The sequence below is a fragment of the Rutilus rutilus genome, assembly GCF_951802725.1.
Source record: "Rutilus rutilus genome assembly, chromosome: 12".
In the NCBI taxonomy this organism is placed as follows: domain Eukaryota; kingdom Metazoa; phylum Chordata; class Actinopteri; order Cypriniformes; family Leuciscidae; genus Rutilus; species Rutilus rutilus.
Window position 1 is genome coordinate 23,442,408 of NC_140217.1, and position 25,319 is coordinate 23,467,726.

Genomic DNA, 25,319 nt, shown 5'->3' on the forward strand with positions numbered 1-25,319 from the left:
TCATAGTTGCTATGGTGATAGGCAGCTTAACAGCTTTCCCGAAACTAGGTGTAATTCAATTTCCAATGGAGAAGAGACTAAATCAATATTTCTCTGCTGCTATATAGTAATGGAACTACAGAATGAGTTATATCCTTCCTTTATTTTCAGAAATGCTGCACATGCGTTCAGAAATATGGATTTTACTGTATGTTTAGCGTGTATTTATTTTTTGTGCATTGATCAAAATGTCTCAATCAATTAGTAAGCATCTTTCCATGTGTAATTATTAAAATGTATATATTTAATAATAATATTAATAGAAATATAGTAGGCCTATATACAATTCCATTCTGCTTATCCTCTGTTGGGTCGGATATATATATATCTGCAGAATTGATTAATGTTAATCTCAACGTTTACTAATATAAAAAGTGTATCTGTTAACATTAGTTAATACACTGTTAATATATATTACACACACACACACATATATATACAGTATATATTACACATACACATAACACATAATAATTCTATGATTAGATATAATAGCTATAGATCTTCCAGTTTTCTGTTTGTTGACATCAGTGTTCCATCAACGCTCTATTCTTCTGTTGGCAGGTGTGAGCACTGACCTGGGCTTTTAAAGGAGTGCTCTCAGCACACACACAGAGGCACCATGGCTGGGGCCTCGGTGAAGGTGGCGGTGAGAGTTCGGCCCTTCAACTCTCGTGAAATCGGTAAAGATTCCAAGTGCATCATCCAGATGTCAGGAAACACAACCAGTAAGTACCCAACTGCATCTGAGCCCCAGTGCTTCCATGACGAACATCCAGCAGTTAAATCGCTAAGAATACTCAAAAGACTCAAGTTTATAGATCATCACTTTTATTGTGTGTCTAAATATTGTTTTCGCTTGCGTGCGTTGTGTTTATCTGTGTGTTTGACCTCATCTGCAGGATTTCATAAGGGCAGCCATTTTGAGATGATGTGGGACAGTAGCTAACTGATCACTGAACAGGGGGCGAATAAACTCTCTAGTAAATCTGATCCGACATGATTTTCATAGTCGGCCGTTAATCTAATGTGGCCACAGAAAATGAGAGTTATTAAAACCTAGGAAAAGAATAAAGGGATTTTGCGATGAACCTATCTCAACTGACAAGCAGTATTACCAATGACCACTACAGCTGTAATTATCAGTGATCAATTTTGGTTTGCTATTTTCACTTGTTTAGCTGGTAGAGTGGTCATTTTCAAAGTGACTAATGAGAAGGCATTATTCTTTGGGTCATTGAATAGTAAAATAACACATAATCAAGACAACTTAAATGGTGTAGAAGAAAGTTTATTAGGTTAGTGCTAATTTTCACATTTATTTAACATTTTGCAGTTTTAATTTATTACTGGCCTAAAGTAATATATATTATTATTATTATTTTGGGAAAAAACTTAGAATACTGTCCCATCATTAATGAATAATATACTTGAAAAAAAGAGTAACGTAATTTTAACATTCTAACTACTAATAACTAACAAGAAACTCTGATTAACGAATTAGTAAGTAGTGCTATAGTCAAATGTGGTAGTTCACTATTAGCTAACCAATTACTGCTATTTTTTTCATACCTCCCAGAGGACTACTATTAAGAACCTCTATATACAGGTTCATAATTAATGTAGTGAGTAATGCTTAATTCTGAAGTGAAGATCATGGTAACTTACTAGTAATGACTCAAGTATTACCAAAGAAGGAATTAATGTGTATTATTCACATTAATCAAGAACCGGTATATAGTAGTTCTCTGGGAGGTATGAAAACAAAAAGAGTAGCCTAGTTATTGATTAGTTAATATTGAACTACTACCACATTCAATTGAGCGCTATTACTTACTAATTCGTTAATCAGAGTTTCTTGTTAGTTAACAGTAGTTACTAGAATGTTAATATTGCGTTACTCATTTGTTCCTGTGTTGTAATTAATTAATGACGGAACAGTATTCTAAAGTGTTACCTTGTTTTGTCTTTGTACTTTATAGTGTGCTGTAGAATGTTATAGAAGGGTTAAATGTATTATGTTCAAATATTATTTTAAATTGGGATCGGGGTAGCCTATTGCCTATACGGTTTTACAGCAATGTCATCATACACAAGAATTTCTTGGTTGTAAGTGTGAATGTGCTTGGAGAATTGAGGGAACTAATCGCTGACTGGAGAGAGATTTGATTTCTAATCTGCCAGCTGGGCGAAGCCGTCGGTCAATAATGAATGAGAGCTTGTGAAATATTTAGAGTCTGGCCTAATTTAGCTTCCTCCCTTCCACCTTGTGTTGCTTGAGAAAAAACAATGTGTCCACCATCGTCTCTTCACCTGAGGTAGTTCTTGATGAAATGATCAGATATTGAGTCAAAAAGAATTGCAGTAAAAAGCCATAGGCCATTTGTTATACCATTTGACTATTTGTAAAAACACTGTGCACATATCTGTACAAAAGGATCCTCATTATAGAGGATGTAATATTACACCACAGTATTGTTGTACAGCTCAGGTCAAGGGTTTTACGAAGGGTCTGGCAAATCTGTAAGCCTTGTTGCAGATGTTATTTTTGTTGTTGTACGGTTTTTTGCCGAGCTGAGCTAGTGGGGCATAATGTAAATATGACATTGATAACAGTGAGGATAAAAGCCTAATACACCAGGCTCCAGTTATTTTGTTTTAATGGGCACAGAGTAGACTGTGAACCTTGAAAACAGCAGAAACACTTACTGTCATTGTAAATGGATTGTGTTTGTCAACCTTGTCATATTTCTAATATTTAGAGATGAACTACGCTGCTCTGACAATATTTTCAAAATCACATCTGCCATCAATTCAAGCAGTAATGGAAAAAATATCTATATATGAGTGACAATATATATAGACAATATAAAAAAAAATCTATATATGAGTGACAATAATTTTAGTTACAATATACTATTATATAGATATTTTTTAGAGTATAGAGATATTTTTTGAATATATATACTGTATATATATATATATAGTGACAATCATTTTATCCATATTGTCAGTATGCCAATATTGTGAGTTTTAGCGCATATCCGAACATATAAATATGTTCATAAATATCCATGAAAATCTATGAATAATAATGAGTCCAGGCTAGTCTATTAGCCATTGAGGACATTAAGTGCACTTATCACTCTGTCAAAAAAAAATATTCAGCATCACTCTCACCATTTACAAATGAATTCTGACGTTCTTGAATACATTAGCATATCTTCTTGATGCATTGCTAATTTGAACATTTGAGGTGAATTCAAATGCACAGCTGGTAGTGCCTAATTAAGCCAGCTTTGATTACATAAGAAATCTTAGGATCTTGATAACTTTTTTACTATTTAATGAGTACATTCCAGTTTGCCAGAGGATGTTATGTGCATTTCCACCCTTAGAAAAGTGAGGATTTAATCTATAGTATCTGCTTCAAGTTGTTTTTTCTATGGTGTTTTTCTAATAATGACATTCCGAATCTCAGCCAGTATTGACACAGCATAAAATGCTGGATTACCTGCACAGACATCCTGTGTGGTTTGCCTGTGTCTATTCAGAGTCCACTCAAAAGCATCCTTTCAAAACCTTCAACACAATCGTCAGGCACCTTAAACACAAAGGCCCAGCGGAGTGGCGTAATGGAAGAGATCTATTCAAAATCTAATGTTAGAAACAATCAATTGCTTAACATGTTTGACCCTGTTTTTGTTGTGCATGTGGATTCTGTAGGTTAAAGGCACCTTACTCGAATCACAGAATCTAAAAAAATATGCATCAACACACATGCAAACACACGTGTGAATAGTTTTGTAGATTGCGGCGCTTTTCTCCTTTGAAAGGTAGACTCTGTGTACGGTAAGAGGGTCGATGATGTCATGAAAGAGCCTTTCTAGTCAGCAGTAATTTGGAGAGAGGCCAGTCCCAGTCTCATTCTGAGGGTGTAAATAACTGGTTGTTAGTGGGAGTCTGAGCCCAGAGAGTGTCTTTTGTGCTACATGCCGGCTGCTTTGTCACCGCTGCCAGCTTGAGATGGGTCAATAGCCGAGTTCCCACAAAGCTGTAGAATGGTGGAGAGCTGAATGATTGACAGCTCTGACTGGTTTAAGCCACCCTGCTAACACTGAGGCACCACTGGGCCGCTCACACAGGCCTTTAAGTTCTTATAAAGGGGTTTCCTTTCCGTAGGAAATTGTCTCATTACTGAACCACTGAAGATTTTAGCGCTGTTCCCTGCGAGACAACTAATGTAAGATTCAGCCTAATGGTTTCTAACAGCAAAAAGTCTTCACTGACACAGGCTTTCATTTGTTTCAGCTGTAAATTCTGTGTGATGTTCTCAGTGATACTGTGGTAATTATACATGTGGTAGAAGTCCATTTATAAAAGATAGTGAATTAGGCTATCTATTTGATGAAATCCTGAAATGGACTTTAGCTGAGAGAATTTGACTGCCATGTTGATCAAAGCACTAAATGATGCTGCCCTGATCACATCACTCACAGAATTGCCTTCCCTTATATTGATTGAGAATGGTGTGCTTGGCAATGGGGTCTTCAGTCTTTAATTGATTAATCTGTTTTATATTTATGGTCCTTTACGGTTGTTTTATTGCGATATAATCCCAGTGAGATCTTGGGTAAAAGCCATGGAACACTGTGTGACATCAATGATCTTTTATTTCAGACTGTACAATACACATTGCAGGGAAGGCATTGGTTCCATTTAGTTGACGGCACATAGGAGTTGTGCCGAACACAGCACGAAACGACACGACAGCACGAAACGACACGACACAGCAGCACGAAACAACACAACAACACAGCAGCACGAAACAACACAACAACACAACAACAGTACAGCGCAAAACAACAACACAGCACAAAACAACAACAGTACAGCGCAAAACAACAACACAGCACAAAACAACAACAGCACTGCAGCATGAAACAGCACAACAACAGCACGAAACAACACAGCACCGCGAAACAACACAGCACGAAACAACAACACAGCACGAAACAACACAGCGCAAAACAACAACACAGCACAAAACAACACAGCACAAAACAACACAGCACAAAACAACACAGCACAAAACAACAACATAACACAACACAGCAGCACGAAACAACACAACAACACAGCACAAAACAACAACACAACACAGCAGCACGAAACAACACAACAACAGCACAAAACAACACAGCACCGCGAAACAACACAGCACAAAACAACACAACACAGCAGCACGAAACAACACAGCACAAAACAACACAACACAGCAGCACGAAACAACACAGCAGCACGAAACAACACAACACAGCAGCACAAAACAACACAACACAGCAGCACGAAACAACACAACAACACAGCACAAAACAACAACACAGCACAAAACAACAACACAGCACAACAGCACGAAACAACAGCAGCACGAAACAACAGCACAAAACAACACAACACAACACGAAACAACACAACACAACACAGCACGAAACAACACAACAACACAGCACAAAACAACAACACAACACAGCAGCACGAAACAACACAACAACAGCACAAAACAACACAGCACCGCGAAACAACACAGCACAAAACAACACAACACAGCAGCACGAAACAACACAACACAGCAGCACAAAACAACACAACACAACACAGGAGCACGAAACAACACAACAACACAGCACGAAACAACAACACAGCACACAAAACAACAACACAGCACAAAACAACACAGCACAAAACAACAACACAGCACAACAGCACGAAACAACACAGCACAAAACAACAACACAACACAGCAGCACGAAACAACACAACAACACAGCACGAAACAACACAGCACAAAACAACAACACAGCACAGCACAAAACAACACAGCACGAAACGAAATAACACAAAACAACACAGCACGAAACAACTCAACAGCACGAAACAACAACACAAAACACAGCATGAAACAACTCAACAGCACGAAACGACACAACACAGCACGAAACAACAACACAAAACACAGCATGAAACAACACAACAGCAGCACGAAACAACACAACACGAAACAACACAGCAGCACAAAACAACACAAAACTAAAAGAAAAAAGAAAAGTGTACACGTCACACTAATTGATCAAGAAATATCTTCTTCTTTTTTTCACAAAAAGAGAAATATTTTAAGATCCCTGAAAAGTGTACAGTTTGAACTCGGCTTAAACAACATTGTGGTAGATACCAGACCATACTTTCACAAAGTGAAAAGTATCATCTTGTTGAAGTAGTTTTCACCTTCCTGAATAGTTTTCATTAAGATTAGTCTGATCACATTGTTTTAGTCTGCATGATCACCTGGCTATTAATGGTAAAATGGAGTGTAGTCATCTGGCTATAATGAAAAATCACATATCTAACTCACTGTAGTGGAAAATGATATAGTCAGCTATACTGGAAAAGGTTTTTTATTATAAGGTCACTAGTCACAGTGAACTTTTGTTTGACCTTTAAATAATAAGTGTATACACTGGTGGTATACACACACATTGAAACTTGAACCCAAAATCTCCATCTCACTGCACACACACAAACGTCAGCGGTCGCCACGTCCTCTTCTGGGTAATAAAAGCGATTAAAAAAAAACCCTCCTTATTAGGTTTGTGCATTTACCGCTTCAGCCATGACTCATGTAACAACTACTGAAATGGTGGACATGAATCATTGTCATTATTGAAAGCAGAGCAATGGAGAGATGATGAGAGAAGAGGAAAGAGGTCTGATATTGACAGCACAAGACCATTATTGACAATTTACCCATTTATATATTAAAAGGGTTTGTAACGCAGTTCGTTGTTATGGGAAGGAGGAGGCGGGAAACGGCGAACATTTAAAGACTTAAATAATAAAATAAACACAAAAGGAAAGTAAAGACAGCAGTCCCTCACGGACGACTGCGGTCACATAAACCACAACACAAATCCAGGCCTGGCCTCTCTCGCTCTTCACTGTCGTCGCTCCTCCTTCATGCTTCCGCTCCTCCGTGAGAGATATGAGACCACTGCGTCGCGCAGGTGTCGCTCATTATTAATCACGCCACTTCGTCCTGCTCGCCACAGTGTTTTAACAACATTCTTCATGCTGGAATACAACGGATCAGGAGCATGAAACCAGACACCATGACTGCTATAAATAATTCAAGCAGTGTCATCTCAAGGTTTGCAATATTAGGACTAACTAGGTTTGATTGATAGAACTCCAAACCCATCACAGTTTCCAAAATGTGACCTGCTTGCCTCCTATTACTACATTTACATATCAGCGTTAACATTGTGACTACTCTTAACCAAGAGCCTTTTATTCAACTTAATGTCTGTTAAACTCTTTTGCAATATAAAAAAAAAAAACATAGCCTATATTACAAAAGGTATTGTAAGACTGAAAATACTGGTTGAGGCCTGGTCTGAGACAAAAGGGCCCTGCTGGCTAATTAACATTCAACCTCCCCATACAACCTCACTTCCTCTCAGAAACAACGAAGAACTCACACAAGAACATGGTTGAATGTGAATGTTTATCATTGACTGTTATGTTTTTGGTGTCATTTGAAATGTCTCAAAGTGAGTGGTACAGATATCTCATATCCAGATAGATAAAATAAAAGGAAATAAGGTTTAGAGAAGTTTAGAGAAAACTGGTTCAGAGATACGGCCAGATAAGGCAACCCCCTCTTCTGTTGGATAGAAACCATTTGAGGGTGGTCTCCCCCATCCCCCATGTCACCTGGTCAAACAGGATAAAGGAAGGTGTTCAGGCTCTCTCTGGTCTCTTTTTGACTGGATGTGGATTAAATAGGTGGTCTCTCTCTCTCTCTCTCTCTCTCTCTCTCTCTCTCTCTCAGATACAAGCTGGGTAAGACTATTTGGTGTAACCAATGTATAACCATGTTCTAGATATTTGAATTGATTGTGGAATTGATCTCTGATATCTGAAATATTAAATTGTTACATGTGATTATTCTAACTGATTTAGACATTGTTCATTTAATGGTAAAAAGGAATAGTCAAAAATTCGCTCACTTTAAGTGAGGCACAGATATTATTAAAACTTTTCATTTATGGAGTCAGATGAAATAACGAGTAAATACATATTAATGTATTGCATTTAATAAAAAAATACTTTGCCTCGAGAAAAGGACAGTAACACGTTAAGACCTTCCGCGCTGGTTGGACGCCGGACTTTGGGCCGATTTAACGCGAGCTTACAGTATGGTTACACATTCTTATCTGTTTTCTGTTATTTTTTGACTAAAAACTGCAACCATGCAATCCATAAAATAAAATACCAATTTAGAAACTTTGAGCTGCAACTGAAGCTGTATCCATTTTACTGCCTGGTCTAGGGAGCAGCAGCCAGGGTGGATCAGGATGGAGGACAGGAACGAACACAACAAGAGAGAACAAAAATAAATGAATAAAATAAACTGACTCAGCACAGCAACTAGAGAAAAGCTAATTTAACTGCAGATAGACAAATAAACAAAAAGGAAAATACTAGGAATAAAATAACTAGAACTACAAACAGAAAAAAAAAAAAATCAAAATAGAAACCAAAAATAAGACTTGAGAAAACTAGTGCAAAAGACTGGAACTAGACTTTAGCAAACTCAAAAGAATAAAATGCAAAAACTAGAACTGGCAGGGAACACCGTCTAAAAAGATTAGTAGACAAGCAAAAATCTCACACACTACATAGTACATACACACGCAACAAACCAGCAAAGACATGAGGGAAAGGAGCACAATATAAAGGGATCAGAGCACACAAGGATCAGGTGAGCACAATTAGTGAAACAAGGATGGCTACACAAACAAAGACAAAGCCATGTGCTCTGGCACAAGACAATCAAAGAAACATTGAACAGAGACAAGACTGACCAGACTATCAGGGCAGAACCCTAACAACACGAGTAGATTTAACATGGCAGTGCTTCTATAAAGGTGACGCATGATGTTCCCTGGGCTATGTGGTGCTATTATTATAACTCATATACTCTTATGTACAGCTGGTACTGCACTGCCCTAGAGACAGACAGACACAGATGTATAGACTGGTTAAAAGGGTCTGTCCCTTTTACCGACACAAGTGAATGAATTATTTCAATCCAACTCCTTAAGTGCGGTCGGCCATTTTAGAATAGAGCTTCCTGTTTTGAATAACGTGGCCTCAGGATGTTGCTTGTTGTATGTGATGTTCAGATTCACGTGCTCAGATGTGTTTTGATATGGAGCTATATGAGAGTTTAAATTAAAAACCATATAATTAGGATATTTCAGCCTGTTTTTAGAGAATATTTCTTTAAAATGAATTAGATTTGCTAATTGTCGGAGCCCAGTTGTCCAATGGGTGTTTTAGTTAACAGAGGAATTGATTTGTTTTCAGGCATTAGCTTTGCTTGAGTGATATCATATAAAACTAGAACAGAGCTTTACAGGAGGGATTATACAATGACATGTCCTTCTGTTACTCGGCAGCTGTGTGTGCGTGCGTGCGTGCGTGCGTGCGTGCGTGTGCGTGTGTGTGAGATAGAGAGAGTGTCAGAAATATGTTTTATGTTGTATCTAAAACTGTGGTGCTGCAACTATGAGGTCCAGAAGTGTTTTCTTGTGAGATTGCTGGGCTATTGGCTTTTGAAATGAATTGCTTCAATCACATTTTTCTTAACATGGTATTCTGAAACCTTGATTTTTTTAAAGCAATTATTCCATTTGTTTTAATGATAAATCAATACATTTGTTTTCTGTTACCATTTACTCCCTTCATATCTTTCCAAATATGACTTTCTTCTGTGTGCTTGAGCACATGGCTTTGTTTCTTTGTTTGTGTTGGCCATGTGCTCCTCTAGTCCTGCCTCCTTGTTTCCTGTTACCATGCCCACTTGTTTAATCCTTGGCTGTGTCCGAAATCACACCCTATACCCTTAAATAGGGCAGTATTTGAGGGGACAGCCATTTGCAGTGGTGTCCGAAACCATAGTGGACTTTATCGAGCGCACTCATTCAAATCCCATAATGCACCGCAATAATGAGTGTACACATTCAACGGCTAGAGAATACCCATAATGCACTGTGAGGGTCGTGCCGAACGAATGAAGATGGCGCCCGGTGTGGTGAACAAATGAGTCCTATTGAAGAGATGAGTCTGAGCTTAGGACCCCATTAGAATGCCAGTAGTATGCCTGATCTAAATCTGTTCTCGTGGATTGTCTCGCGGATCTTCAAATTGTATATTGTATATGTAAATTGTATATATTCTATAGCTAATATTTAAAATCTCAAGTTGCGTCAATAGCAGAGGAGAAAGACCGCAAAATTTAAAAATACGACTGTTATTGTGTCACGAAATGTAGTTTTAAGAGTTTCTCAGTCGAGAATGTAGTTGTTTGGAGCTCAAATATGTTGTTTATTTATTTAAAAAAACGTAAAAATTAATTTCACAATCTATAGCTTCGGTTAAATACTAGTATATGAAACATATAAGTTAAAATACATTAATGACTCGTTATAACAAACTTCTTCTATAATAAAGTGATTTTGTATGATTTGTAACCAGGCACTAAAGCATTTACCCATAAAACGTGCTTTGAACCAATCGGATTGCTTGGGTCCTAAGCTCGGACTCATCTCTTCAGTAGGACTCATTTGTTCACCACACCGGAACTGAATCATCCATCCATTTTCGAAACCGCTTGTCCAATGTGGCTACAGCGTTATATCATTCAGGGATAAATTCCTTTTTAATTGATTATTAAATGGTTTATACATGCTACTTTCCATGACAGAGTTCAAGATAAATCTTTTCATATACTGGAGCTACCAGTTTGCTAAGTTTTAAATTATTATTAAACGGCAAGCACAAAGTATGCAAAAGCGGCAGCCCTTCCGGTGCACTCAGGCTGTGTTTAACTCCACATTTACGTGAACTTCCCTAAGCACTGTCCCTCGGGGGAATCCCCACCGCCATTTTGAAGCGCATTCAACTTCGTCAAGCGGACGAGGGAAGTTTATTTGGACAGACCCTTGCCCCCTTGATTTTGACAGAGGGAGCGAGTCTACTAAATATGTACACACCATGATTGTGATGTCACAGCAGATGCTTAATTTAGTCATTTTTACATTTTACTGCATTTACTTATTGTAGCTACCTTAAGCTGACCGTTTTTTACACAGTTATAGTTTTTTGTATTGTTCTCATTTTTCATTTGTGTATTTTTTTTATATTTTATATTTAATATAAATATATTAAAATATTAATATTAAATATTTGTTTATATCATTTTTAACAGGTCAAGCATACATACAGGTCTATAGAATGGTGGTAAGCAATTGTATAAGGGAAAATATATATAAATAATAAATCAGCTCCATAGTAGATTCCAAGTGATCAAGGGTTCCATTTAAATACATTCCGCCAGTAGTGAACACTCGTGCAACGTAAGCAATGACATAGGCCTACATCCAAGTGAACGAGACGGAGGGAAGGGCCTAAAAAAATTGGACTCAAACGCAGCCTCAGTGGTTCGCTCACTCGTTTTCATTTACTCTTTCAAGTGGACTATATTAGTGGAGAAATGTAGGGAATAGTGAATGAGGGTATATGGAGTGATTTGGAACACAGTTTAGTCCTCATTAGCCTGATTGTGTTCGTCTGATCCTCATGCGCTCTGCTCCATATTTATTGTGCTCCTTTCCCTCACGTCTTTGCTGGTTCGTTGTGTGAATTGTGTGTGTACTTGTGTGCATGTTAGTCTACTGGCCTTGTTAGACACTGCTACTTTAGTCTTTTCCTGCCAGTCCTGTATTTATTTCCTTTTGATAATTCTAGTTTTTCTTCAAGTTCAAGTCAAGTGAAGTTCAAGTCTTTATTTTTTGCTTGCCTTTTATTTATAAGGTTCCAGTCTTGTTTTGATTTCCTTTGTTTGCCGTTCCAGTTATTTATTTCTAGATTTTTTGTTTTAATTTTTTTGTCATCTCTTGTTGTCTTGTCTTGTTTTGTTAAGTCTTGTCCTGTGTGTGTGTGTCGTGTTGGTCCCTGCCCTGCTTCATGTGTCCTTCCTGGTCGCTGACTATCCTGACCTGGCAGCCAGTCTGGGGTTTCAGCGGTTAACCAAGCCTCTGGTTCCTTGAGCCGCTGCCTTGTCTCCATCGTTGCCGTTATAAGCATTTTGAGCTCCTGTTGTTTGCCCTGCCCTATTGTTTGGACTGTTCTTGCTTCACCAATCTTGTGTTATGTCTTCTGTTGTTAATAAATATCACCTCCCCCGCTCATTCCGCGTCTGGGTCCTCTTACTCAGAACCGTGACAGGATCAGGTCAATTCACGAAGGAATCATTCAGACCGGTTTTGTGAGCTTGATGAAACCGTTCATTCTCGAAATAACTTTTCAAAATTTGGAATAAAGCACATTACAGCAAGACAAAGTTTATTATGTATTTATACATTAGTGGCGTTTTTGTGTCCTTTTCGAAGCTCAGTTTCAGTTAACAAAAATGATTTTAATAGTTAGAATTTTGTTTACAATAACACCCATGCATAACACCCAATGACTGTTCCATTCAGTGTAAATGCATAGAATAAAATGGCCAGCACATTTGGTTAAGTGTCAGAGGATGTGTTTAATTTGTAATGTCATGAGGGTGAGTAAATGACAATTGTCATTTTTGGGTGAACTAATCATTTAACAACTTTAAAGCTAATTAAAGGGATCATTAATAAGGTCACATTTGCAGTTGATGCTGCAGCGATGTCCCACACATAAAAAAAACAAAAAAAACTACAGTATTTTTTTACTAGTGTAGGAATTTGGGGCCTCATTTATAAAACATGCTTATGTACAGATTTAAACTTTAAAATCTAAAACTAAAATCCACGCCAGCATTCAAATTCATAAACCGGTCTTTGCCGTGGAAAAGCACTTAGCGCCACGTCGGGGTCTAAGCAGACGTACGCACTTTTCCTTTGGCATGGGAACTGCAGGTGTTGTGCCGAATTTATTAGGGGCGGGGTTAGGATTAGGCAATCAGGTATTGACTTCAACTAGGGGGGTAATAATTTGGCAGGGGGTCGGAATTCGGCACAACACCGTACGCTCTGAATCACACGTAGGCCAAATGATCGTAAATGGAGGATGGTTTCTACGCAACATTTTATAAATGAGGCATGATGTGAGCTTTCATTATGTTCACTTTAAACAATGTCCTTATCTAGGTCGTACAGAAAATAAAATGTATATTTCAATGATGAACTAATCAAATGCGTTCTTTTTGTTGAGTCTCCAGCGTCCCTGGAGAACCAAGATTAGAGTTTGCTTAATGCAGAGAATCCTTTTCAACCTATTGACTCTCTGAAGGTCATTCTTGAATAGCCTTTTCTTTTTCTTTTTTTAGGTCAGAACAGTTAGTAAGTAATTGGAACTTAAATTCATCACATTTATCTTGTTGCCTTTTTGTTGACTGTGTTAGTTTCTGTAAACCATATGTATTGTGAAAAGCGCTATACAAATAAATGTGAATTGAATTGAAATTTTATACATGGGAAAATACCACTGAAAGTGTGTGTATGTGTGTGTTCAGAAAAGTTTTCCTCATCACTGACTAAATTCAATTTCTCAGTCCAATAATGGTTGCTCAACCATGTACTGAAAATATGTGTACTTGAAATGTCCTTTTCATGGTTATTGCGCCTTTTTGATTCATGGATGATTAAGTATATTTAATACTTAAATGGCTATTTTTATGTGGTTTTGGTATTTGGTCTTGCACATCCCACCATATGGCCGCTGAGATGTATTTCAGAACAGAAACAGTATGTTCTGCTCATGCTGCCTGTCAGACTCCTGACTGTAGCGCCTGTGATGACGTGTGGGTTGGCTGTGAGTAAGACTGACGCAAGAGCAGGACCGTTCCGTTAATCATGTTCTGAGATACATGAATTCAGTGATGTGAAGTGTTTGAAATTGCACAGTTATCCTTTATGTTGCTAGACAAGCAGAGTCCATTTAAATGACGTTTCCTCCATGATGCACTCAGTGTTTTTGGCGATGCACTTCTCTTGTAATATGGTTGTGCATTCTTTAACACGTTTTTAGTGGGATAGTACTAGTTTTCTCAAGTGAAAAGTATTCATTTATCTGTGTTTATTACATGTGCTTATAGTATTGCGCAAAGAAACCTCTCTGTTGGCAAATTGGGCTTCTAAAGGAAAGTTCCTTTAATCCTGTCAATCACAACACAGTATTTAAAAATTTAAAAGGCCGCTTGCCTTATTCCTATGACAGTTCTTTCAGCATGTGTCCACCACCCCATCTTCTCCTTTATTTTATTCATTTGAATGTATTATTTATTATTGATGGAGTTGTCCAGAGGAATATTTAGAGCCTGAGTTGAGTCTCATGCTTGAGACCTCCATCAAGGTCAGCAAACTAAACATGTTTTTTCTTGTATCTCACTCAATGATTATATGAAATATGAAGTCGGGAAGCTTTTTTATGGCTGGGTAACACAGTAAGGTCTGAATACTGACCTTAGATTGTAGAGACTTGGTGTAATTCTTTCTAGCTCTTTATCTTTTGCTCTTGATCTCTCATTCATTCTTGTACACAAAAACTCTTCACAGGTCAGTCCATATATGGTGGACTTTCAATTGCATATAATTTTCTGACATTATTAGCGGCACTTGTGCTTCGGAAGTTTGTGATGATCATGTTGTCCAGCATGATTTAAGACGTTCCAATGAACATCTTGTGCTTCGATGGAGGCAAGAACATGTGAGCTTTTGTGCGAAATAGTAAATGTAAATTATGTAAAATCATACATTTTACATCATAACCGTTTTAACGTTTTAAATTGTTCAAAATAATTGTAAGGTTTTGAATTACAGATTTAAATGTATACAGCATATTAGGCATACTAAGCATAGTTTTCAACTAAAAACGTAAAACTTTTTATGTGTTTTGGCCGCTCATTTACTGAAAATGCAAACTGTTTCTGAAACATTTTGGAAAACGATACCGTTATTGTCTCCGTGTAAACTACAAAAACGTGAATTTGGGAAAACGGTGTCGTCATGCGCATGCGTATTACGTGTTCAGTCTGTAGGTGTGCAGTGTTTCTTTACAAAGTGGCGTATGAGACTTCATTCAAAAACATAAAAACATACTTACCAATCTCCAACTTTTGAATGTTAGTGTATTTGGTTTATGCGCCTACATAGCATTTATAATGCAAGTTCAAATGACTCAAGTCTTCCCATATAGACGTCATTTTCATTTACACCCATTACCATATTTAGATGAACATAATTACTAATTTGTGATTTGTGATTCTTGCCTCTCTGTGATGACTTTCAGTTACTGCTGGTGGGAGAAGCAGGGTTTAAGAGCACATCCGTGTGGACTCGTTTAAACTAAACTACAGTGAATCAGCACTTTCTGCCACTCTGTGGCGGCCATTTAGTGGCTGACAGCAGAGTATTGGGTGTCCACTCAGGATCTCTAGCATGTTTTATTAACCTTACTTATTCTCTGCCATCTTTTCCTTGTCTTTCAGCCATCATCAACCCCAAAGCGCCCAAAGAAAACAAAAGCTTCAATTTCGATTACTCCTACTGGTCACATACCTCGGTAAGCCAGAACTAGTTAAGAACTTTGCAGTGAAATGCACAAAAGAGAGATATTTTGCTTTTAAAGTCAGTCTTCAAAACATCAAAGACTTATATTTTTCTTCATCTATCCACAGCCAGAAGATATCAACTTTGCCTCCCAGCAGCAGGTGTACAGAGACATTGGAGAGGAGATGTTACTTCATGCCTTTGAGGGCTACAATGTCTGTATTTTTGCATACGGCCAGACCGGTGCCGGTAAATCCTATACCATGATGGGCAAACAGGAGAAGGACCAACTGGGGATCATTCCACTGGTAAAAAAAAGATGCATGTACAAGCAAATATGAAGAGGATTAATCGTTTTCAAATATCAGTTTCAGCACAATTATTAGCTACTTGAGTGGCCTTTTTGTGTATCTAAAGCACATACAGTATTGTCTTTCCGTCACTGGCACTGCTGTATAAACAGGACAATGATAATGCATTCAGAGGCAGTGTGAACGAGATCAGTTCAAACAGAATTAAACGACAAGTCAAACACCAAGCTGACCAGTACACATAGTAAAAAAGGATTATTCACTAACTATTCTCTCTTTATTATGTCTGTCTCTTTCCCCTTTTCTCCTTCATACTAACCGTCAGCTGTGTGAGGACCTTTTCACCAAGTTTAATGACAACAATACTGATAACAACATGTCCTATTCTGTGGAGGTAAGATTGGGTCAAACCCTGTTTTCTATTCTTCTGTTTGGTTCCAAATCTTTGTAGCATCTCATTAACACTCTTTTTATTGTAAATTCTGTTTGTGATTTTTGTTTCAATTCTCATTTATATGGTGTTTGTGCTTTTAAACAGGCTTTTATTTTTGTCTTTCCAGGTTAGTTATATGGAGATTTATTGCGAGAGGGTACGAGATCTTCTAAACCCCAAAAACAAAGGAAATCTGCGTGTGCGAGAGCACCCGTTACTGGGCCCATATGTAGAAGATCTGTCCAAACTCGCTGTCACATCATATAATGACATTCAAGACCTGATGGACTCAGGGAATAAGGCTAGGTATTCTATTCTATTCTATTCTATTCTATTCTATTCTATTCTATTCTATTCTATTCTATTCTATTCTATTCTATTCTATTCTATTCTATTCTAATGGAGTGTTCATGTCATGTGTGTATTACTGTAATTACAAAACTAGTAAAATAATGTTACAAAGTTTTTTATCACAGTTTCCACAAAAACTGTTTTTAACTTTTACATTATAAGAAATGTTTCTTGAGCACTCAGCATATTATAATTTCTGAAGAATCATGTGGCACTGATTACTGGAGTAATGGCTGCTGAAAATTCATATTTGCCATTACAGGAATAAATTACATTTTAAAATAGTAAAATTATATTAAAATAGAAAACAGTAACAAAACAGCCAATGAAAACAAAAAGAGACTTCTTTCAAAAACATAAAACTCTTGAATAGTATTGTGTTTATTGAGCACATAATTAAAAACTCTGGAATTTTATGAAAGTTCCAAATGCTCTCATTTGATTGTCATGAAACCAAAATTAGCAACGAAAGATAACCAGGATCCTGATATCATATTTTTCATTTAAGAAGCCATTTCATTATAGCCAGTGTTACCTGGTGCATTTCCTAAGAGTATATAGAAGTGAATTAATGTATTCATTTTATTATCATGCTGTCATCTAAAACAAAGTCGCACATGGATTTTGGATTTTGGATTTTGAGTGTTGCCATAGTAACAAATCATTCCGGGGTCTGAGTATATAAACAGCTCAAAGTAGAATCTCAGACTCTTGTAATTACAGGAATTCTAACACAATGTGAAAGCATTTTTATTCTATTCTATTCTATTCTATTCTATTCTATTCTATTCTATTCTATTCTATTCTATTCTATTCTATTCTATTCTATTCTATTCTATTCTATTCTATTCCAGAAATAACCTGTGATTGTTTTTGCTGCACAGACCTGTGGTCTCACTTATTGTACAGTCCTGGTCACATTTGCTTTTCAAGGTCTTCATGGTCCACATGGAGAGGAAAACAAATATTTACTTATTATTCATGCTTATCATCATAATGCCATGGAAACAAATGGATCGTTTAATTCCAGGAGGCATTATAAATATACATTCCTGTTTCCTCAGCTTAGTGTCATTTAACAGTTCTTTAATCTCAAGGTGTTGAGATACATCCCTGCCAATACATTACACCTTCCTCCTACATGATACATTTAGCCTGTTATGTAAGTTGATGGTTTGGCACAACAGACAGGAGATAATTGAGTGGAATACATAATTATGAGGTCTAAAGTTAGCACCTTTTTTTTTTTTAGCGCGACATTTTAAGTTACTGTTTCATCTAAGATCTATCGGAAATTGAATTTTAGCTGATGAATATCACTACCATTTCAAAAGTTTGGTGTCTTAGAAAAATGCCTTATGCTCACCAAGACCACATTTATTTGATCTAAAATACAGTAAAAACTGTAATATTGTGAAATATTTTTACAGTTTAAAATAACTCTTTTCTATTGTAATATGTTTTAAAAAGTAATTAATTCCTGTAAAGGCAAAGCTGAATTTGCAGCAGTCATTACTCCAGTCTTCAGTGTCTCATACTTCAGAAAGCAATATGCTGAACATTTCTTATTGTTATCATCAATGTAGAAAATATTTGTTCAACTTAATATTATTTCTTGAAATTGTGATTTCTATTTCTTCAGAATTATTTGATGAATAGAAAGAAGACTGTTTCAAAACAGTTTTTACTGTCAGGTTTGATCAATTAAATGCATCTTTACAGAATAAAAGTATATAAAAAATTTTTTAATCTAACTGACCCCAAACTTTTGAATGATATTGTACATTAGAGAATGGATCTGAATACATCAGGGAAACATTTTGATGATCATTAAATTTTAGTTCAGGACCAGATGATTCCTGAAGGCAGAAGTTAGTGCAAATGCTTTGAGATTATTATATGTAGACTTGTGAGAAATCTAAATCCACAGTAATACTTCACATGAATTATAATCTGAGCACTGAATGAAGTTTCTGAATGGTGAAATTCTGTTATCCAGGACAGTAGCTGCCACTAACATGAATGAGACCAGCAGCCGTTCTCACGCTGTCTTTAACATCATCTTCACCCAGAAGCGGCATGACTCGGAAACAGATAACACTTCAGAAAAGGTACGTGCTGCTCTTGCATGTTACAGACCCTGTCAATCATAATACACGGCTCAATTTAGAGCGTGAGGCCCGGCCACTTGTTTCCCATCCTTGCACATCAGGGATGCACACACACGCACTTTTTTTTTTCTCTATGGATGATGTGAAAGGTGATATGGGTTCGTCCATTTCTCCAGCATGTTCATTATTGACCTCTTCTGAACCTCTCTGTTAGGTCAGCAAAATCAGTCTGGTGGATTTAGCCGGCAGTGAGAGAGCAGACTCCACTGGAGCCAAAGGCACACGGCTCAAGGTGAGTTTTTTTTTTTTTTTTAGCTGTCCAAATTCACTTCCCATTATCTATTGTTCTTTCATGCTCTCTAACTCCCTCAGTATCTCTGTGGCCCTGTTTACACCTGGTATTAAGATGCATTTTGGTGGATTGGATCACAAGTGGACGACGCCAAATACAGGTGTAAATGGGGTCTAAAACGTTTTGAGCTTGTCCACTTTCGACCACTTCCAGAGGTAGTCGAAAACGCATTCGACCGGATTGCTTTCGTAGTGAAGACGTTCATGTGGTCGAATGCGTTCGAACAGCCACAAAAGACCGCCTGCACTCCGCCTACTGACCTAATGCGTAAACATAAATAGAAATAGAAAGGGCACTAACACATAAATAGAAAGGGCACTACCCAGACGGGATTTCAACTTTGTCGACTAAAGACCCAAGTTTTGTTTGATAAACGTACCAGGCTCAATGTTCTCTCACCATTGCTGACTTGTAATGGTTGTCAGAGCAGAAGCTCTCCGTATGTTTTCCGTTGTCTCCTTTCGCGCTCATTTGTAAATTGCTTACTTTGTCCATTAGATCGAAAGATCTGAAAAAGCCTATACATAGACCCTCCCCTCAAAGAAATCAGGACAGAAGTGGTCGAAAGTGGACAAAAGAGACGGATTAAAACACCAGGTGTAAACGGGAATGTGTCTCTCTCGTCCGTCCGATCAAACAAAATTCTTCTTAACCCCTTAGCTGTCACCCCCCTTTTTGAGAATGGACATTAAAATGCACTATTCAAGCTTAAATGGTTGTAATTCAACAATGCTTTGGAGTATAGACATAAGTTTGGTCTTGTTTTAAAGGTAAAAAATAGCAGATTATTGCTGAAGTGAAAGCACTTCAAAAAATTAAAGTATGAAAAAGTTATGGAAGTTTAAATTTACATTAAATCAAATATAATTTATTTAATATTTTTATTTTATATAAAATATATATTTTACAAAATATGTTTTACAAAAAAATTACTATAAAATCAAAGCCATATATCTAACCAAGTTGTGTTCCAAATTTGAAGTTGATATCACAAAAAATGAAGTTCCCATGAGATTTTGTTTAGGCGTATTACCAAAAATAGCCACCGGGTGTCATTGAATTCCATTGAATTTTACTGTATGCATTCTACCACAACAAATTAATAAATTTCTGTCCAAATAACACTTCTGTCACAAAATATGGAACCTTGAGACTCAGACCTTTCTGACAATATGTGTTTTGTCAAGATTAGAAAATATTTTGATCATAAATTATTAAATATAATGATGCCCAAAAGGGGAGGAGCCTGATAAAATAATTTAGAGTACCGTTTCTATGGTAACACAATGTCCAATTTCAAAACAGTTTTCACAGGATGAATTCTGAGATCGTAAGCTTTCAAATGATACCTAATTTATGATAACTACTAAAATGTGTAATATAATAAAAAAAAGCGATAAAAAAAATTATATAATATTTTAGAGGATAATATATATATTATACTTTTTAGAAGATAATATTATTTTATAATTTTTTATTGACAAATACTAGATTATATATTTTCTAATGAAATTTTAGCATAAAAAACAACATATCAATTATTAAAAGTGTGTGCGTCAACTTTTTGTGACGAAGGTCAGAACTCCTGTTATTATGTAGATTTTGTGACAGTTAAGGGGTTAATTCCAGGTGTAAACAGGGCTTGTGATCTTCTACATTATTGTACCCACTCTGTATGGCTTTTCACACTTGAAATAGTTAGCCCTGGGTCATTTGTAAACCCCGGGTTAAACGAATCTGGGTTATCTTTTCACGTTGCTCATAATTTACCCAGATTCATTTAATTAATTTCATTTAACAAATAATCCTTGGTATTCATACACTGAAGTTACAAACTGTAGATTCCGGGTTAATTTCCTTTTTTGCATATTTGCGGTGTCAGTACGTGACCTGTTTACATAAAGTTCTAGCATTGATTGCGTATATTATATACTATATAAATACTGACTGTCATACATTTTTTCCTGAATTGACTTTTTAGACTATAAAGGTAAAAATGAAAAGGTCTCTACAGTATTTCACAATTGACACGGTTTGACTTTTTCCCCTCGAACGCTGAAATGACAGCGAACACTCAGATACAACACTCAGTGTTTCTGTGACTGTCCACAGCATGTGAATTTGAGGCACACTGTTGTCTAGCCCTTATCATTCTAACACCGCTTCGCTTTGAACTGTATGCTGGGTTAGCACAGCAAAAACTTAACCAGTAACCCCAACAGTAACCCTTCTCTGGAGCAGGGTTTCATAATCCTGAGTAAAAAAAACTAAAACTAAATTACAAGTGAGAAATGTTCCTATACCCGTGGGTTATAAGCAGGGTGTAGAACAACAGTGTGAAAAGCCTTTGTGTGTCTAATTCTCTTCACATACTTCCTACCCTCAGTGCATTGAGAGCATTTTGACAGCACTTCTATTCATTCTATCTTCAATATAATCTAGTACATTGAAGAATAGTATCTTCAGTACTTTGAGTTTGGAAATGTAATTATTTTTTTCTACCTACCCTTTGCGTCCCAGGAAGGAGCAAACATCAATAAATCACTCACTACCCTGGGAAAAGTCATTTCAGCTCTGGCTGAGGTGGTAAGTGTTTTGTTTTGCTTTGAGCCTTGAGGATGTTTGATGATTTATTATTTTCAACTTAAAAAGTTCAATGTGTGTCAGTTTAATCACCTGCAATGTATTTTATCACTTATTTTTGCAGGATTCTGGCTTAAACAAGGTATAACACTGTTGATCAAATTCCATCTGTCTGTCTGTCAGTCATTTATTATACACTACCATTCAAAAGTTTGGGGTCAGTAAGATTTTATTTTAATTAATACTTTTATTCACATTAAATTTATGGAAAGTGACAGTAAAGACATTTACAATAATACAAATGATTTCTGTGTCAAATAAGTTATGTTCTTTCTAAACTTTCTGTTCTCAAGGAATTCAGAATTTTTTTATCACATTTTAAATTTGGACAAAAAATATTAAGCAGCTCAACTGTTTTCAACATTGATAAGAAATGTTTCTTCAGCATCAAATCAGCATATTATAATAATTTCTGAAGGATCATGTGACACTAAAGACTTAAGTAATGAAAAATCTTGAAATGAAATTTCAATTGAATGAAAATCACAGAAATAAATTATATTTTAATAAACAGAAAACAGTTGTTTTATAATAATATTTTTAATAATATTCCACAATATTATTGTTTGTATATTACATTATTTTGATCAAATAAACGTATCCTTCATTTTTACAAAAATAACAAATACATATAACAAATAAATATTTACCAACCCCAAACTTTCTAACAATATAATATAATATAATATAATATAATATAATATAATATAATATAATATAATATAATTTTTTTTTTGTCTTTTCTTCACAGAACAAAAAGAAGAAGAAAGTGGAAAATTTTATTCCTTACAGGGATTCGGTACTGACCTGGCTACTGAGAGAGAACCTTGGTATGTATCAAAGGTGTTCTGTCGCATGAAACAGGATAATAATATATTCTCGCTCTTGAAACAATTGACCTTTTGACCTCGTACAGGTGGCAACTCTCGCACTGCAATGGTGGCCGCTCTGAGTCCGGCCGACATCAACTATGATGAAACCCTCAGCACTCTCAGGTATTCTGCCTCAGTAAAACACCAGTTTTATCATTTTTTTTCTCTCTGTCTGAGGTTTGTTAATGAACTGACAGATATAGCAGTATGTTACATAATGAGAATGTTCCCGTTTCCTCTCCACACACCTGCCTCCCTCTTGAAATGCCCTTCAAAGATGCTGGTGTGCAGTAACACTGCTGAAAAGAGTAATTGGGCACCTATCAGAAGTGTGTGTGTGTGCAATAGAGTAGAATGTCTCTTTAAAATAGTTTTTTTTTTAATTTTATAATACTGTATGGATATATGTATGTACATGTACATATGTACTGTAATAGCCAAAAGAAAAGCAACATTGTTAAAGCACAATTTTGTATATATATTACAACTTATTTATTCTTAACCAAAGTGCAGTCACTCACTAACAGTTGTGTGTGTTATGCAGGTATGCGGACAGGGCTAAACAGATCCGTTGTAATGCTGTGATCAATGAAGATCCTAATAACCGTCTGGTGCGTGAACTGAAAGAAGAGGTGGGACGTCTGAAGGATCTCCTCTATGCCCAGGGCCTGGGTGACATCATTGAGAGTAAGACCATTTGCTTTTTATCTGCTCTGACACCACCTTCCTTTCATTATAAGTATTTCATCAGACAGTTAATGTGACTCATTGACTGCTATTTCTTTCTGGTACTGAAACATATATTACTGCAAATGTTTTATTGTTCTGTTCCAAATCCTAGTAAGCTGCCTATAAAACAGCATTTTAAGGCACCACAGATGGCAAAGGCTGTTAAAATAAAATAGACAACTGAACTTAAAGGGGTCATATAATGGTACATGCACTTTTACAAGTTGATTGTACTGAAATGTGTGTTGCCTGTACACAACCATCATAAAATGATAAAAATCCATCCAGTGGTTTTTTTAAAATCTTCTTATATGTTTTCCCCCATCTCAAATCAAGCCGTTCCTACGATTGTTGATTGACAGCAGCGTTTCAACACAGACCCGCCCTCGCTCGTGAGCGAGGTGTCAATCATAGTCCGCGCGTCATTGTTGATACGCTGGAGCACTGTCTATGAGCAGAATGGCGTCTAAGCGATTGTGGTGTTCTGTTCTTGGGTGTAATAAGGAACACAGCAGTCATTTTGATGTTCCTAAATCTGAACCGCTGAAGATGCAGTGGCTGAGTTTGTTTTCGAAGGGAATATTCCCCACGATCAACGTCAATGCTTTCATGTACTTGCGCGAATCATTTCACACACCAGACTGCTTTACAAACGAGGGTCAGTAACGTTATAAAGCTGGTTTTGCTAAGAAGCTGCTCCTGAAAAAAGGATCGGTACCAACTATTCGTGTTCCTGCTGCACCTCCAGAATAACTGAAGTGAGTGTAACGTTTTATTAACCTTTATATTAATCTTTGCAAATCGCTTGCTGCACGCTTCACGATGAATGCGGCTGTTTACACTCAGGGTACATTACAGCATGTTTTCTATGTACGACGTTCTCAATATAATTCATAATCCCACGTTTATAATGAACAACGCGTTATGGTTATTGTGTTACAAACGGTGTACGCACAGAACAGAGGGGCGGGGTGAGCAAAGCTCATTATCATTTAAAGACACATGCACTTAAACGGCGTGCTGAAAACAGAGCTGTTTTTGACCAGGTAAAATGAGTGTTTTCTTACAATACTGATGAGAATTTTTAATTAAAGTATATTACAAACTTTTAATTTAGACCCTAAAGAATCATATTAGCTTGTACAAAAATGGCATTATATGACCCCTTTAAGTAGACTGCTTTCTAAGATTTTGAATTTGAGTGTCAGTGCAGAGCACTACTTTTGCACCCCATGAAGCTGATGTCAACATAAGCTGCCTCCAAAATCACTTACTATATAATACATTTGGTTCTACTTTTGGTTTTTAAACTTCGCCACCATTAAAAAAGTAAGTTCTACTGTATATAGTATGAATGAAATGTGGACGTACTACGTCATGTGACCTACAGGGTCATTTATGTCATTAAATTCTCTTCTGTGGCTTCATAGTAAAGTGTCTTTCGGTTGCGCACTTCAGAATCTCGCTGGAAGTAGTAAGTAATTTGGGTACTTTTCGCCAAATGTTTAATAAATACTATAAATTTTGACATACTGTACTACTCATCTCACATACTGTTTTTCACCCATATATTATGGAAGTAGGCATATTCGAATGCAGGGGATAGTGTTTGAAATTTGTCAATTTTGAGATTCCTTGATGTTCTCTTAGAAGGCAGCTGCCTATGTAGGTTGTAGACAGCAAGGAAGCTTGTTAGGTTTTGGAACAGAGCTTATGTCTCTATAAGAGATAGAAGAGAGTTGCAAAGATAAATTAACACACACACACACACACACACACACACACACACACACACACACACACACACACACACACACACACACAC

At 36.7% G+C, this 25,319-nt stretch overlaps 1 protein-coding gene across 25 annotated transcripts in view; it reads left to right on the top strand.

Moving 5' to 3' along the window:
* Positions 1-25,319, top strand: part of kif1aa (kinesin family member 1Aa) — a 65,691-nt gene that overhangs the window by 2,167 nt on the left and 38,205 nt on the right. For all 25 annotated transcript variants that reach the window (XM_084426281.1, XM_084426292.1, XM_084426302.1 and 22 more), the window contains exons 2-13: positions 604-767; positions 15,632-15,705; positions 15,821-16,000; positions 16,329-16,397; positions 16,564-16,742; positions 18,787-18,898; positions 19,113-19,190; positions 21,771-21,836; positions 21,958-21,975; positions 22,645-22,723; positions 22,810-22,888; positions 23,310-23,452. In XM_084426281.1, coding sequence (XP_084282407.1) covers positions 662-767; positions 15,632-15,705; positions 15,821-16,000; positions 16,329-16,397; positions 16,564-16,742; positions 18,787-18,898; positions 19,113-19,190; positions 21,771-21,836; positions 21,958-21,975; positions 22,645-22,723; positions 22,810-22,888; positions 23,310-23,452 — 1,183 coding nt within the window. In that variant the 5' untranslated portion in view covers positions 604-661. The remainder of the gene's footprint in view (positions 1-603; positions 768-15,631; positions 15,706-15,820; positions 16,001-16,328; positions 16,398-16,563; positions 16,743-18,786; positions 18,899-19,112; positions 19,191-21,770; positions 21,837-21,957; positions 21,976-22,644; positions 22,724-22,809; positions 22,889-23,309; positions 23,453-25,319) is intronic.